The 17,011-nt window shown below is 42.6% G+C and overlaps 1 protein-coding gene across 1 annotated transcript in view; it reads left to right on the top strand.

Moving 5' to 3' along the window:
• The window catches only part of SNX30 (sorting nexin family member 30), a 48,055-nt gene that overhangs the window by 12,938 nt on the left and 18,106 nt on the right, over positions 1–17,011 (top strand). Inside the window, exons 2-3 of the mRNA XM_010578149.1 lie at positions 8,366–8,554; positions 14,802–14,912. Coding sequence (XP_010576451.1) covers positions 8,366–8,554; positions 14,802–14,912 — 300 coding nt within the window. The remainder of the gene's footprint in view (positions 1–8,365; positions 8,555–14,801; positions 14,913–17,011) is intronic.

Genomic DNA, 17,011 nt, shown 5'->3' on the forward strand with positions numbered 1-17,011 from the left:
GGCTTTGGTGGGCACCTGGTATCCAGCCAGGGTCAACCCGCCACACACATTTAAAAAATACTACTGTTTGCTCTCAAAAGCATCTCAGCCAAATTGGCACTTCAGTGACACTGGCTACCTAGATAACTGATGCAACTAAACCCACTTCTAAAGTGAGAACAGGGAAAAAAACTGCTGCATGGTATGTCTGCAGAGCTTTAACACAAAGCCGTATGTTTCTAGGAGAAAGCAGTTTAGTTTGGACAAGCTTAAAAAACTGTTCCATCTGTAATCAGATATAAATCTGGCTGCTTGGATTGGGAATGACTCCTAGTCATATGCTGGATTCAAGTTTTCCTGCTCATGGTCTGAATTGAATCCTGGCTGCTGCTTTGCTATTTAGAAGGTCAGAGCTCAGGTTCTGAAAATGAAGCTTTAAACAAAACACTGGGTGTGTTAAGCTTGTTCATTAACAAGGTGCTCTTTAGCATGTTAAAATGGGTAATGATGTTCCTGTGCATACAGCTGCAGAACCCTTCTGATAATAATTCAAGTCTTATAACAAACAATATTGGAAGAAACTCCTTACAGATGGATGTGGAACTTAAGAGCTAGAGGAGAGTAAGTGGAGACTTGTCTCAAAAGGCCTACATTTTTCTAAATGTTTCTGAAGTCATCTAGCTTCTGCCATTTGTGGAGATCTTTGAAGATAGAGTGGAGTTGGTGCTTATTGCTTTCTACTGAGAACTGTAGAAGGAAGAAAGAAGCTTTAGCTCTGCTAAAGGATGCAAATCTAAGTCTGCCCAAATGTTAAAATCCATGCTTTCTTTTGGGTCACAAGCACTTTTCTACTACTTTCTACAGCTTCAACATAACTGAATTAATCTTACTGGACAGTTGCCAGACTGGCTTTTTGCTTAGGAAGATGGATAAGGCTTTCTGTGAGGACACTGGTGCTTTGTAAACAGATGTAGAAGCTAACCTTGCATCTGGAACTGTTTCTTCCAAGAGAACAGTTCATCCTGTGGATGTGTTAAAATACCTCTTTGCATTTAAAATACCTTGCCACAGTAAGGGAGCTATAAGATGGGGCCAGCATCCAGTTACTCTTCACACTTTCCTTCCTTTTCAAAGGATACTGGGAAGTACATGTCAGGCTGGTGAGCATTAATAAGACAAAAGTATGTCTTATCTCTTTGTATTTTGCCTCATTAATGTCTGCTCCAAATAACAACCCATTTCATCTGCCTTTTGACCTTCTGTGCACAAAGTATCAGAAGAACATGTTTTATTACTAATATTGAAGGACTTGTCTTAACTGCTGTAAAACATCAGTGAGACGCCACTCACAATCCTCCTTTTTAGAGTGTAACCTGAACCACATTTAGCTTCAGTGTGATACTGCACAGTTCCCCTTCCAGACTGGGAGAAGAGGCCACCCTTTTAAGGACTCTGTGAGAAGACAGACATATAGCCAGACTGTATGAACAGATGGTCTGATGTGGTACTTGACACCTTCTTGTGACAGCCCCCTTTACCCCTGTGCACAGGAAGGCTGAAACTGAGCTGTATTGTAACCAAGTCCCTAAAGACTTCAGCAACAGAGGTAGGAGATGGCTTATTGCTCTTGCTGAAAATGCTGTTGGCAGGAAATGCTTCTATGCCCACATTCTTGCTTTGGTTAGCTTAACTGTGATGACTTATGGGAAAACAAACCACAAAGTAAAATAATCCATCGTATAAAACTTGGCTGTTACCCTCGGGAAAGAGGTGGGAATCCCATGACCTGCATGAGAAGGCTTGGAAAGTGTTTGTATCAATCATGTAGTGTCTCTGTGAAGCTTGTTCCAGTGTTTCTCTGTCTAGGCAAAGTGCAAAGAAACACTATTCCAAGTGTGATACTTTATAAGCAAGAATGCTCCCAGGTCTTGAGTGGTACCAAACTGCATGCCGTTATAGTCAGATGCTGCGTGTGAAATTCTTATTTCAGGGATACTCCAGGCAACTCAGACCTACAGAGTAGAAACAGTAGTTCGAGTGATGAACTCCAGAACAAAGTCATCAGACTCATGACTTGGCAGCATGCTGTACTCTGACACCTATTTAAAAAGATCATGAGAGCAAATTGATCCAGTCTTTATCTAGTGGCTTTTTGGTGAGATGGGCAGAATACCAGTGGTACTACAGGAACTGTAGAGGTGAGGCTTGGGCCAGGTGTGGTATGCATGCCCCATTAGAGTTAGGGGCTTTCTACCCAATGCTGCAGGACCCACAGACGTGCTGCGTAATACCATCCAGGGCTAGGAAGTAAAAATCTGGGCTTGTGTCCTCAACACCCAGCACTGTCCCTCCTCTGCTGACACATTTCCAGGTAAGAGCAAGAAGAATTGCTTCTGATTTGAGCTTAGTCTTTGTTGCTCTCAAAATAGCCTCAACCTTGCAGTCTGATTCTAGATGATTAATGTAGTGGAAAACACTGACCTTTTCTCAGGGTATAATCTTGTTCCTTGTGAGTACACCCACACATACTGTACTGTCCTTCCCATTATTGGAGAAGGATGTCAGAAGCTGGTGTACACGTAACCACTTACCCTTTCCCAGGAGGGTAAGTCCAGCCTTAGAAGTTGATTTTCACAGTTCTTGTCAAACTACAACTTAGCACTCTCTTGTTTGTGGATCAATGTAGAAATGTGGTACTTCCTCCCAGGAACAAATAGGGGTTTTGGAGTTTGTTAACTATGGGGGTTTTGCTTGATTTTTTTAGACCTTGTAGAGCAAGACTGCTGTCTTATCCTCCCTTCCCTGCGGTGGCCAGAGCATTCTTCCTTCTCTCCAGTCTGGATCCCCCACTTGGGTCACTCTTGCCTTAAAGTAGCTGCCCAAAGACAAGTGCAAGAGGAGGAGGCACACAGTACCTCATATCTACCTCAGATATGTGTGGGGTAACAAAGGTGACCTGTAGTAAACAAAGTATGATGCTGATGCCTGGTAGAGAATGAAACTGAACATACATAAAGGGGAAACAATGCCTTTTCTTCCCTTGTTCTCTACCTGAAGAGAAGTTTAGGTAGTTGTCTGGAGCTCGTATTGGATAATAGTCATATGCAGACTGACATTTCACTACAGAAATGCTCAGTGAGCTCTTTTAATAGGATACTATGCTGTTAGTGACAGATGAACTGGTCTAGATGGACTAGAGGATGGAAATGTACTTTCTTTCTATGCAGAGCCAGTGGCAGAGAACTCTATAAACAAAAAAATACCTGCTTTCAAAACTTGCTGGGATGAGACAAGTAGTGCTATGAACAGGTCTGGGAAAGCCAAGTTAATGCAAGCTTTTATAGTGTTCTTGGGAACACTTACGTCTAAACCATTTTAGTCTTCTAGTCACCAGCAGCAATTCTGCTATGGCTTATTGTTCTGTACTGAAGGTATAAAGGTAAGGGTTGTTGCAGAAACGAGCTGCAGTTGTTGTGTGGAATCATTGTCCTCTTGACATGTCTGTGTCTGTGGTTACGTGTCTCTCTGGGAGACGGATGGCAAAAAACAATGGAATGCCTTAAACACAGGGAGAAAGGCACTGCACTCCAAATTTCAGAAGTGAAACAGTGAAGCTGTAGTAGTAGTACAGGCCTGACTGCAAGGTCCCTGAGGTAGGGAGGGATATTTGGGGTTAAGTGCACCACTTGTGTCTAAACAGCAACATTTCTAAATGTCTCTTACTAGCATCTAATACTTGTTGAATGGGAGCCGTGTGCTTGCAACATCAGGTGGTTTTAGGCTAACCCTTTCCAGAGATGAGCTTATCTGTGTTTGGAAGACCTAGCTAAACCACCTCTTCCACTTCCTTCATGGACTACTGCTTAGATAGCAGAGCTATCTGGGTAAGCTGTACACTTGCTAAGCCAGGATAGGTGAAAACTAACATTGTGTTTGTAGAAGCTGCAGTATTGACTAGCTGCACTTAAGTCAGCAGAAGACCGCATGATCTTCACTTGACAATAACCAATACCTACAGAATTTTAGACCCTTTTTTAGCCTTCAGGGATTGAATCCTGGATACTTTCTTTGGTGTGTACTACTCCATTAGGGGGGGCTGCCATTCGGAAGACAGAATACCAAGCCCCTGGGGTTTTACTTTATGCAGATCCAAGCTGCTCTGTAAATCCAGAGTCTTAGAAAATCTCCTGGGAGGATGAAGGAGGGAGAAGATGACATCAGCTGGAAACTTCCCAACTCATTTTGCATCTCACATGCAGACTTCAAGTTTATAAAATTCAGCTGAATTTTAAACTTGGATGAATTGAACTTCTTGATAGATTTAGTATCTGTTTCTGGGCAGGCTAACTAGTCAAGGTGCTTGGACTGCATAATACAGTAAAAGAATGTGAAACTGCTTCCTTACCAGATAGCAGCCTGCATAGTTGGCAGGGCTCATGCATTTCCAACACAGGCAGTTAGTTCCTACTTGCCCTGCACTGTAGGATATAAAACATGTGCTACTGGAGTCATCTGGTCTCATGTACTCATAAATTCGGGTGTCTTGGGGAATCCTCCAAACTCCACAGGAATACGTGAAGAGTCTGCCTGTAGATGATTGTACAGCTGTGCACAGAAGCCTAGTACTTAACCAGTAGATCATGAAACTGAAGGTCTGAATGTCATACTATATCTGCTGTAGGTTGTGATCCAGGCCTTGCTAGACCTTCACCTGACCTGCTTCAGCAGGTGACAAAGCTATGAGACTGGCCTGAGGAGGTGAAGGACAGAGGCTAAGGACTTTTGCTCTTGGATACTCTCTAAGACTTGAAGAGTGTCTTGACAGAACCTGTCCTCCATTCCATCTGTCTGGCTGCCAGAAGCAGCGTCCTCTCCTCCTTGCTGTGGGACTGATGGCAGGCTGACTGTACTGTGAGTAACAGGTGCTGTGATGAAAAGGTTTTTTTTTCTGTGAAGAGCTTTGTGAGCAGTAGGTACCTGCTGGGACTTGGACTGAGCTGATCTCTGATAATGCAGGTAGGCACTTAAAACAGTGGATGAGCAGCTACGTAGTGCACTAAAGGTGAAGCTGATGCATGAGTCCCTGGCACTGAAGTCAGACTCTTTGTTACATAAAACAATTAATACTAGTCGGTATTTCAAATGCTTGTGGATATGATAACTAGACCAACAGGTAGAAGTGCAGATGGCTGCAGATCTCCTTTCCTGCTAGGCTTTGCAGGACATACTGCTCTTTCTGTGGTAAAAGCAGACTAGAACAGATGATACAGTCTTGCTTCCCCAACTGCAAAAAATCCCCCAAGTCCATGGAAGAAAGCCAGTGCCAATTAATGTGACAAGGAGGTCCTCTGCTGAAAGGATTACAGCCTGAGACAACTTAGATTGCTAGGCCATCTGCTGAGACACTTCAAAGCCTACCTCTTTCTAGCAATAGCATAAGACTTCAGCAAACTGATCCTGCCTGCTGATAAATGAAGGTTCAGCACTCATAAGCATTGTTCCTTGTGCAGTTAGCTAAGAGGCCCCACCCATTAGGAGGGACAAATAGCTAGCTTCTAACTTGCTCTTCAACTGCTAAAAAATAGCTAAGTAGCAGGGCGTGATTCCAGCTGTGACTGCTGGGAGGGTTCTGCCATCGCAGATGAGGCAGTATAGCACAGTAGTACTTTCAATGTATGCATCCTTTGTCCTTTACCCCCTACCACAGCTAGCAGCCCTCCTGCTCCTCACCAGAGTTGCTCTAGAAGCGTTACTTGATCTAGATCTGGGGTGTTTCATCTAAGGCTGAGATCAGGTAAAACTATCACAGCCTTTATTTTAAGACCTGAGACATTCCGCAGGACCCATGACTGCAAGAACACACTCAAGTGGACTGAAATGGATTCCAGCCTTCACAAACCTCTGCCTTGCTTAAGAAGTGCAAGACATGCTAGTATGATATTGTTATCTTCCAACAGAATTGGTGAGGAAAGTCACTAACTTCATGCAAGTGGCTGCAAGCTCCGTATTTTGGTCCTTTCTCCAGTTGTTCTGACACCTTGATGCAGAGTTTTCGTATTTTAAGCAGATTCCATCACATTCTTTAAGCTCTCTTTTGGAAGGTTTTGTTAAAAGTTTTTGAGATCTCACGTGCAACCAGGCTTAAGCTGTTTTCACAGGTTAATTCATTTCCATAGTGGAGGCTTAGAATTTGACTGGCTGCAGTTCTGGCACAACTTGTCTTATACTAATGCTTATTGCACATGGGCAATGAAAAGCTGTCTTTTCCTTTTGGAAACAGGAACATATTTGTCTACAGCTACTGCAGTGTCCCAGGGTTTGCTTTGCTCTTTGCTGAGCCAAATTCTCCTGTCTAACTGAACTGCAGTTTTTCTGAAGCCATCTCCTGTTGCTAATCTTATCCTGTCTTCTGCTTATTCTGTTTGTGTAACTCCAACAGAACTCCTTATCTGCTGAGTTATTGTAGTGTTGCTTCTTCCTGTTGTACACGCTCCTGCTATGTGGAGTCTGAGCCACATGCTTGTGTTGTCAAAGCTGTCTACCTCCTGTATGAGCTGGCAAGCTGTGCCATGCTCATCCTGCTCTTTTGCTCTCTAAGAGAGCATATGAGTGCCTACCTTCCAATTCTTTCTCATTTGCCAGTTAAATCTGAAGTCTCTCATCTGTTGGCAACCGCTTCTAAGCATTATCTGGGAGAATGTATCTAACCTCTCTCTTAGTAGACAATAGTTTAGGTCACCACTTTCCAAAAATGTCTAGGCTAAAGCATTATTCTTGCTACTTCATAAGGCAATCCTCAAGGTAAAGAGCAATACTACCACAGTTGTGCAGGAATGCAACAGACAGAGGACTGTCTGTAAAATCCCAGTAGTCCCATGATGGGTTTGTGACAAAGACTGGTAGGAACTTAGACCAGGTCTTAGCCACTGGCAAATGCAGACCTTCGTAAGTGGCTTTAAGTTGAAGCTCTCATCTGTAATTCTGAACCCTTGAACAAAGGAGGACTTCTGTTGAAGACAGGGACTACCCTTGTCTGGCTGGAACATAAACCACAATTGCATAAGGAATACTGATGGACAAAGAGGATCTTTCCCAAACAGGATTGCTCTGCTAAGATTACATGTTTCATTTAGCCACTGAAGGATTGTGTGAAGCTGGGGCTAAGCAGTAATTCTAAAACTAAAACACTTCTAGTTAATGTGTTGCTTAGCTGTAGCGGTTTCTCTGTCTAGCAACCAGAGGAACCTTTGTCCTTACAAGGGAAACACTCTGTGGATAAATCTATTCTTGTACTACTAGTTAAAAGAAAAAAAACAACAAAACCCCAAAGTCCTCACTTTGAAAAGTAGAGCCATGGATCTTTGGGACTTTCTAACACTGTTGTCAGATGTTCCTAAATATTGTACAACTTGTCACATGCTGTCAGCTCCCTCTGCTACAAAACCAGAGCAGAGAACACATGTGAAGTTGCTGTGATATTTATGTGAAGTAACCACTAGCTGTATGGAGTAGTTGATCTGTGTCAAAGTGTGAGACTCAAAGGTGTGGGAATGTACCAAGTTGGCTATAAAGTGGGTTTGTTGGGTTTTTTTTCCCCTGCTGCTGAGTCAGTTTCAAGGAATTACAGATTTCCCCAAACCCTTGTGCATCTCTTCCTAAAATAGCCACTTGCTGGTTCTTTTAGCCTCTGTCTTCCTAGGCACTGGATGCTACTCTTGTAGTTGGGAGGATGGGAATGAGGACCTCCCCAAGCAAAACCCAAGTGTTTTCACTGGCCTTAGGACTCCAAAAGGGGGGTGTACATAGGCACTGGTACTGGAGTGTATGATCTGTGATTGTCCTGTAGTGCTGTGATGGCAGATCAGTCTCTGACTGCTGTCAACGTGTGGAAGTTAGTGGATGGGATGGGAAGCCTCTGGTAAAACTTTGCCCTCCTTACTCTACTGTAGGAGTCTCCAGTAGAGAAGGCTAACTGCATTCCTGTCAGCTAAACTGCTGCCATTTTGCCTGAAGCCTGTCTTATAAGTAGGTCTCTCGATTTGCCTAGCTGCTTTGTTTTCAGAGTTGTTTCAGCCTCACCAGGAGCTGTTGGTTCAGCAATACTTCCACTTCCTCATGAATAGAAACCAGGTTGCACCACACTAAGGGGAGGTGTGGTGGTAATGTGCTTTCTCTTCAACTTGTGGGGCAGTAGAATAACCTAATGCTCAAAGCCCAGACCTTAGCGGATTGCCCAGGTGTCCCGGAGAAGGGTTATCCTTGGAGCTGCTGAAATATAGCCTTTGTAAATATATCAGTGAAACTTGTCAGTGGCATCTTTGAGAATACTGTGCTTTACAATGAATCTGTTCACTTATTAAAAACTTGTTTTTTCTCTCCGATACAGGATCTCAGTCTACCCAATGGCACACCTGTGGACACTTCTAGCCCAGCTTCCTCCTCATCTCTCCTCAACAGACTGCAGCTGGATGATGACTTGGATGGGGAAACTAGAGATCTCTTTGTTACTGTTGATGATCCCAAAAAACACGTGTGCACAATGGAGACATATATCACATATAGGGTTACAACCAAGGTACAAAGCAACATTCTCCATTCATAGTACTTTTCTTTGGGGAGTTTTTTAGGTCATATTCTGCATGTCTATGCCATTGCATTTCTTATCTTAAGGACAAGAACTTAGTGTCTTTCAGTACCTTGTGAATGTGTCGAAGGTATGACTTCTCTTAGCAGAACTGTTACTACTTCAGTGAATGAAAATATGCAAAACTTCTAATGTGTCAGTTTAGATTTTTGTGTCTGACTCTTAAATAGAACTGTTTGTAAGCTTGCAAGGCCAGTTTCTTTCATTAACTTGAACGTTTGTTCATATAAAGTAATCTGACACCCATTTAGTTTGAGTTACCTCCCCTGAAGGGGAATGTGCCTTGTTGTTGATTCACTGTTAATCATCTCACATTTTGTCTGTCATGTTCTGAAATGCTTTAAGCTTGTTGCTTGAAGTGTTTACCACACTTCCTCTATCAGCAACTTACTTTAAATCATAATCTTGATCCTCAGCTATACACTAGCTTCCGTGCAGTTGTTGGTACAGAAGGCTGTACAGCTGCTACTAAAACTAAGTAGCCTAAGAATGCTGCTGCTTACCGAAAGAAATATGCTAGAGGTTTTTTCAGCATGTGTTGGAGTTCAATCATTAATGCAGTCTAATTACACTAATAGGAAAAGTGGTCTGAAAAGTCTACTGCACTCACAACTGGAATGTTAATTTCGGTTAACTAGCTCATTCTCATTAGCATCAGCTCCTAGGTAATGTTGACATGTTTTAGGCACTTGTAGTTACCCAAGGCAAAGTGTTCACTAACTTCACTTGGAATATACTTGATCCAGTTTTCCAAAAAGGTTAACATTCCTCTGGCCTACTTAGATGGCACTATCCACTGGAGAGAATATTTACCTTTGAGATAAGGAAGTCTTTACAGGCCATAGATTTTTTTTTTTTTTTCCAGAATGTCTATGCCAAAGTTCCACTTTCAGGCCTCACAGGAGAAAATGTGGTTTCTCTAAAATAGTAGCTACCTGTTACTGCCCACTTAACATAGGCCTGTCATTCTTTGTTGCTCTAAGTGTCTTAATCTTGCAAGAAATGCTGTATCTTAACTACTAGAAAATCCGAAGAAGTATTGCGGGAAACTTTTCTGCTTGGAGCAACTTAATCTTCAGCTGTTACGTGACCAGAAGGAATAGAAAGCACAAAATGAGGCATAACTTTCCACACCCAAATGGCTAAAACTGGCTAAAGTTATTTCTCCCTTAAATTAAGACCTGATTATTCTGTCAAGATAAAATACCTCTATGCAGTGGCACCCTAATAATGTTCCTCTTCTTGGAAACCTGTGTTCATACAAGGCTTCCCTTCTTAAAACAGAACTCTTGACAGTGGGTCAGATATCTACTGTATTTAGATCAGATGTATTACCCAACAGTGTCCTTTTTTAAATAAAAAAAATCCCTCATCCTGTACTTCTGATTTTGCATATCTACCTACCTGTCTGTGAATACTTGTTTTATTTGGGATCTCACTGTAGCATGTAAATCTGCTATATCATAGCATTACAATACTATTATGAAACAGTGCGTAATTTATTCTTATCAGTCACCATGAAAGCCTCACCTCTTTGGGTTTATTATTCTTGTAAACTTCCGGCTAACCTCTAGGGTTAGCACCTCTAGCACTATCTACCATTGTTTAAAAAAGACTATTGGAAGACTAGCAGTATTAATGGTCAGACTCATTCTTGCCACACAACCAAGGCCTCTTTGATGGCAGACTCATTGCCCAATCAGCCATTGTAGCTGAAAGCAGTAATTAAACATGGCAAAAAATCGCCCAGGAGTAATCCCTAGACAGTGATGAGGATGAGCATTGATGCTTGCACCACCAGGCTGTAGGTCAGATTTCTATATCAGACCTTGCTCTTGTCATCAGTGTAAGGCCATGCTTCCCCCCACCTCCCATGCAGCCTGGCATGAGAAGGGTTTGAGACCTGTGAAGGACTGAAAAGGGTCTTTGTGGTGGCTCTGGATGAGGAGGCAGGGATGGCTGCTTTTTTTCTTTCTCCACTGAAGAATGCTACTGGAACCTCAAACATTTGGATAAACATAGGTCCTAGGATGAGTTTTGCTGAAGACTTCCTTGCAGTGGAAAGCAGCATCACTAAGTGGAAGAGGGGAATGTAGTTGCTAGTGCTGTAGTGCGCTTGTGGTTGTGACTGGACACCACTGTAGGGAAGAGTGTAACCTGACCACAGTCTTGTTTTTGTGTTGTGTGGTTTTTTCTTTCTTTAGAAAGGTCCTTCATCGTAACAGCAAAAAAGAAGTCTTGCAGTATGCCCCCGACTTCTCATCTACTGATACCTTTGTCAACAGATGGTGGTGGCTGAGGAAGGGTCCAAAACATCTGGTCCAAAACAATGGCTTGCAGCGAAGCTGAGAAGAAAGCTTAGCGTTTACTTGGTTCTGCTTGTGCCCCTGCTTTCACAGCTTCCCAGTAAGACCCAGGTAGCATTTCCCAGACTGTCTTCTGGATGAACACGTTTGAAGAATGTAATGGGAATCCCCAAAATAAAGGGGACAGTGATTCAGACCTGGCTCTCTTAACTCTTTCTGTCCCTGTTTTCTTCTTGCTAGCAGCTGTCTCCTTATACAGGGAGGCTAGTGAAACCAAAAAGGTGTGCTGGAACTTAACTGGTCTTGGATGTGATGATTGAAGTGTCTTGGGTGTTCTTGATGATACACCTTTGTGCTCTTCAGATAGACTGATGTGCACTCTAGAGGGATTTTATCAAGCAGATCTTTCTGAGGAGGGAGGGGGAAAATGAAGCTTAGCCTTAGGTAGTCATGTCTCCTGAGGGAAACATAAGTAAGTGTACTTCTAACCTCACTTTTGTTGTACTTTCTAGGATGGCAAGGCCTTCTGTGCCTTTTCCCATGGAGATCTAAACAGCTGCATGCTGTTCCACAGAGTCATGCAGTTGCTCTGCAGGCTTGAAGGGAGAGGCTTTCAAAGCAGTCAATACTGAAGTGGAGGTCTTGTTTTCTTTTTCCTGTCCTTCTCCTCCTGCTTCCAGTGCCTGCATTGGGTAGGTTACCTGAGCACATGAAACAGCTTGATCGCTAGAGAGGAGCAGGTGTAAGTGCTATGATCTCTTTTTCAAACTGGCTAAACTATTTGAGGCAAATGAAACTATGAACTGCTAAGGACACCAGCCTTGCTCCCTTTCCCCTTCTGCCATCCTCCTCTTCTTCTAGTTGAAGATTTTTGCCCCAAACTTAAATAGTAACATGGAGGAGAATCCACAATCAGGTGTAGCGAGTAAGAGATGAGAACTAGTGTAGAAAAATACTTTAATGTAGTCATCACAGGCTAGCTTTTAAGTTTGGCTGCTGACTCCTGTCAAGAAAGACAAGAATCTTACACAAGACCAGGACTTGGTGATTGCCTTAACATTGCCTCAAGTCAAAATTATTCCAACAACAGAGGTAAAAGTGTCTGTAAACCTGCCTGCTTTCCAGAAAGTAAAATTGAGCCCAGAATACTACAGCGATGACTTACTGGCACTGTGCTGGAGTCTTCAATAAATCCCTAGAAATGTCTTGCCTGTTATTTTTGCGAGATTGACATCTGGCACATAAGTTTCTCGGCTTCCTTCCCACATGTTCTTGCAAGATGAGATTTATGGATCCTACTAAGAAAGCAGGAGGAATTAAACTGTGTCAAAACCACAGACATTTCACTTGCCATCCCTGGACAGTGGCAAGACCCTCTTCCCTTTTGTGGAAAAAATAACTTGTGCTGAGCTAATGAACAGTTTGATCTGAGATCCAAATTCTATCAGCATTAGTGAGGTGTCATTAAAACCTTGAAGTGCCCTTATGTTCTGTCCAAATAGTCTTTGAAAAGCTTATTTGCTGTCTAGATTTGACAACCTGTACAGCAAACACTGAAATGCTGATGGCTATGATGTACTTTAATCTCCCTCCCTCTGAGGAACAAACCCTGATATATGGAAGACTTTGCAAATCTGCTTGTGTAAAAGCAGCAGTAGCAGTTTGCTAGAGATGAATGATAACTAATGTAAAGTTTGTGCACTGAGACTTATCCTGCTTTTCTATGTCTAGACTAAATAATACCTGTACAGTTTTCCTTAACTGTTAGCAGAATACTTGGTAATAAGGTTCTCGGTGCTAACAGATGGCAGACTTTACATTCATCCTCATGCTGCAGGATAAGACACTGTAGTGTGTATACATCCTGATTACTCTCATTCACTTACTGTCTGATCTCTTTTACGAGGCCAATGACAGCCAGTTCAGAAAAGCTCTCCCTACTACTAAGTCATTACTTTTTTTTTTTTTTAATTCCTGGTTGTCTCCTGCAAGGCTGAGGTATAGCTGCCCTATTAACAGAACAAAGCAGTCAGCACCGCTGGCAGATGAGGGTTGTCTATGTGTGTGTGAATTATCTTGTTCTACTGTAATGCCATTCAGTCTTTTACTCAAAACAGGTGAAAAGGGTTCATATGAAGTCTCAGAAGTTTCATTTATAGTGTGGCACTCTAAAATGTTAAATAAGCTGGTGTTATTCCAAGGTGTAGCTGAGCAAAGCACAAACCTGCAGTGGATATCTAGGTCTTGGTAGTCCCTCATCTACAAACACATCTGCTCCATTGGTGAGCATTCATTATGTTAGGCCATGGACTAACGTGTGTATCTCTTACTGTAGCTAGCAGGTCAAAGGAGGGAGGAGGTGAGTTTGATTTCTTCTTTTCCCTGTCTCTATGCCCTCCTTTACTAGAAACCAAACCATTTCATAGGTAATACCACATTAGCATGCTGTTTATAGTATACTAGAGCTACTGTTCTGTTGATAGTGTGTTAAGGCTGCTGGCTTCCCCCTGGAAAGAGATTTCTGGCATAGAACTTGTACAGGATCCCCAGTGGGGATTGGTGGGAGTAAAGTGCAGTAATTGAAGAGTTGGAGTCACCCAGAGAGCAAGTGAAGAGGTGGATTGCATTTGAAGGCTGCTACTTGGCTCTCTCCACATATGAAGCAGTTGCTCTCAGTCTGGAGGTAAATACAAAATCTCTGCTGGAATTTAGCAGGTGGTTGTAGTGGCTAGGAGTGCCAAAGCAACCTAGTGCTGGACTCGGTGCCAGTTCAAAGCTAGGAGAGCTGGTGCGTTCCCCAGAACGCAGTGGCTTTGATGTCTAGCTGTAGATGTGTAGTGTGCTGGCGCTGCAGCATCACCTCCATTGCAAGATGCTCTTGATGCTGCAAGTGACCAGGTATAGTTCTCTAGGCTTCTCTGAACTGTGCTTCTCGGTGGGACATAATGATAAAGGCCATCTATCTTTCAATCAGGGCTATTGCAATACCAGGCTCTTTAGCAGAGACTCCTAGTTGGTACACAGTTTCATTAGTGCTTTTAGGCAGTTGCAATACGTGCTGTGCAAGCAGCCCCACGCAGTCAGCTTTCCAGGGTATGAACTGTTCGAGGACTGGATAAAACATTTGCCAGCAGTTTCTCTGCATACCTATCTTCTGTCTCAAACTTGTAATTGCAAGTTTAACTCTGTGCCCTAAAGAATGAAAACTTTAAAGATTTAACTTAATGTACTGATATCTCTAATGAGGCATACACAAACTTAATGTAAACAAACTTGTTTCTTCCTCTCGGGAATCAACAAAAACAGTACTTTGACAAACCTAGCAATGGTTTATGTTCTAATATTTTAGCCTTGAAGGAGTGTAAGAAGCCTGTCACTCCTGGAATATGGGGCAGTGGTGAAACATTTTTTCACCCACAGTTAATGCACATCATAGAATAAACAAGTCATTAAATACCTTTGCTTTTACTTCTTGATGGCTAAAATAGCCTCATCCTTGGAATGAAGATTTCACACAGTCTTCCCTGCAAACTTGTAACTGGCAAGAGCTTTACATGGTGCACAGTACTCTTCTCTCCACAGACTCCTCCCATAAAGCTTATCTGAGCAGAACGTGTAATGAACTGTGAATAAATCTTAAGAATACATCAGCTCCAAGTAGTAATTTTTTCTTATTGCTGGCTTTCCCACTGCTTGAAAGGCCAGAGGATCTTTCTGTCATGCTGGCTACAAACACGATTTTGGGCATGGAGTCCCCATGCAAGGCTTGTCTGGCCTTACCCTTGCCAGTGATGTCTGTACTGCATTTGCTGCTAAGCTCTGAAGTGAGAAGTTTCTGTGCATACTAAGCATATCCTGGTGTTCTTTTCCAGACCACGCGAGCAGAGTTTGATTTGCCAGAGTATTCGGTCCGCCGGCGGTACCAAGACTTCGACTGGTTGAGAAACAAGCTGGAAGAGTCTCAGCCAACGCATCTCATTCCCGTAGGTAGTAAGCAAGAATCTGCTATTAAGGACAGTTCTGTATCTGTCTTCCAAGGGTGATTATTTTGGTGATATGTCTCTTTGGATTTAAATACGGTACTTCATTCCCTTCTAGCAGAGTGGGAAATGCTTCCCATTCTTGACTGATGATGAAGCTTAGACTTTTCTTGGTTGGCACACCTGAGAAGCGAGCTCTGGCAGCCTCCTGTAGGGCAATATGGGTGGTGACTACATTTGTTATGGCATAAATGGAATATGCTTCATCTGTTTGTTCAATTATTATATCTAGGTTTCCAATTATCTGAGGCTTATGGAAGGCCACTCAGGTACTTCAAGTCCTAGTCTCAGTCAGTTTTCAAGATGGCCTTTAGAGCTGGTTTTAAAGACAGTATTTTAGAAGTATTTGTGCTAACATTTAGTAGCAGAGACTGGCAAATTTTAGCGTCTGGCTTGGTAGTTATTGCATGCCTTCAGTAGGCAGAAATTTAGCTAATGATGTTAGCTAAACTACTGTACGCCTTCTTGTCACTGAAGCTGGCGGCCCAACCACCTTATGTGATATGAAGAGGTTGATACTGATCTTCAGCAGTCTGTTTTTCATGCTGTAGAAGATGTGAAAAGGTAGGAAGCCTGTGGGATCACCACCATCAGCTGTTTTGAACAAAGAAATTAAAAAAGGCCTGTAGGAGGTAAATTATTGGGAAATAGCAACACTGCTAGCATACCTTAGCTTGCCCATCTGGGATGAGGGGGAAGTTTCTCTGCTCTCCCTCCCTCAGCAAGGACTAGGCTATGTGAGAACTATTCAGTTAGGTTGTTCCAGGGTAGAGAGCTATTTAAGTCCTTAATTACTCTGGGACTTGCCTCTAAGTGAAATAATAGCTCAAAGATAAGAAATACTTCACAAAATCATGTGACACCACTAACTGGCAGCAAATATGTTTACTGAGGGGTAGGGAGAGGAGAAGAGAGAGAGTGAGCTTGCCAGGGTAAGGGGGAGACATGAGATTAATGTGTTAGCTGCCCAGACACTCTCTTCTCCCTTCCTGTTCCCTGAACAGCTGGAACTATTGAGGTTAAGCTTGTACAGATTCCTGAGTGTACCAACAGGCTGCCAGTCCTGCCTGAAGGCTGCAACGCAATAAATAATAGTCTAGTAGCAGAAGGTGAGTCACAGCCAGGGAATCAAGCTGCTTTGCTGTGACCTGGAATTCGTTGCACACAGAATGGCAAATTTGGCACAAGTGGCTCTAATACTGGACATGAAACCAGCTGCAGAACAAGGCAATCTCTTAAGTGGCTCTCATTTAGACAATCTGGAAGCATAAGAATGTGCTGCCCTCTTTTATCTGTCTATGCACAGGTTAGCAGTTGCGGAATTTCCTGTTAACCTCCTCCATGCAGTGGTATGGCAGGGAGATTGCTGAATGCTTTATGTATTTATTGCCTAGAAGTAGATGGGGAATAGAAGCTAAAGGCTGTTTCAGGTGCACTGTAATTCAAGTGTATTCTGAAAGGATGTTTCAATCCAATCTAAGAGTATCTGTATTTGTAACTGAAGATAATGCAATCCCTGGAGGCCTTCTGCCCGACAAAATACCGAAACGGGGTTGTCTTCCTAATCTTGGTATAGTGAATCTGCCTAAAATCTTCCTGTAACAAATGATGTGTCTTCTCAGTGCAGCATGTCATGATAGCCTACACTTAGGAGCCAAAACTAAACTGAATAGGGGTTCCTTTTCATCTCTTTGGTTACTGATTTTTTTTAACTTTTTTTTTTAAATTATCTGAGACTTACTCTAATCTGTGCTTTCAAACAACAGTAAAAATGCTCTCAGATCTGTCTCTAGACTAGAAAGATAAGCCTAACATGGCCAAGGATCTTGTCTTTGGTGATGTTTGGATCCTTGAAGCCATTTGTGACTATAGTGAACCCTGCTCACATATCGCATTGGGGAAAAGTTAGAAAGACTCTTAAGCTGGAAGACTGTAAGTCAGATAAGTAACACAGTTAAAGCAGAATATCACTTGCTAGCTGTGTGTACTGTCTACTTGGGATGGAACTCCAAAGGCCTAAAATGTAAAGGACTGTAACTGCT

Source organism: Haliaeetus leucocephalus, unplaced genomic scaffold (genome assembly GCF_000737465.1).
Source record: "Haliaeetus leucocephalus isolate CR32 unplaced genomic scaffold, Haliaeetus_leucocephalus-4.0 Scaffold605, whole genome shotgun sequence".
In the NCBI taxonomy this organism is placed as follows: domain Eukaryota; kingdom Metazoa; phylum Chordata; class Aves; order Accipitriformes; family Accipitridae; genus Haliaeetus; species Haliaeetus leucocephalus.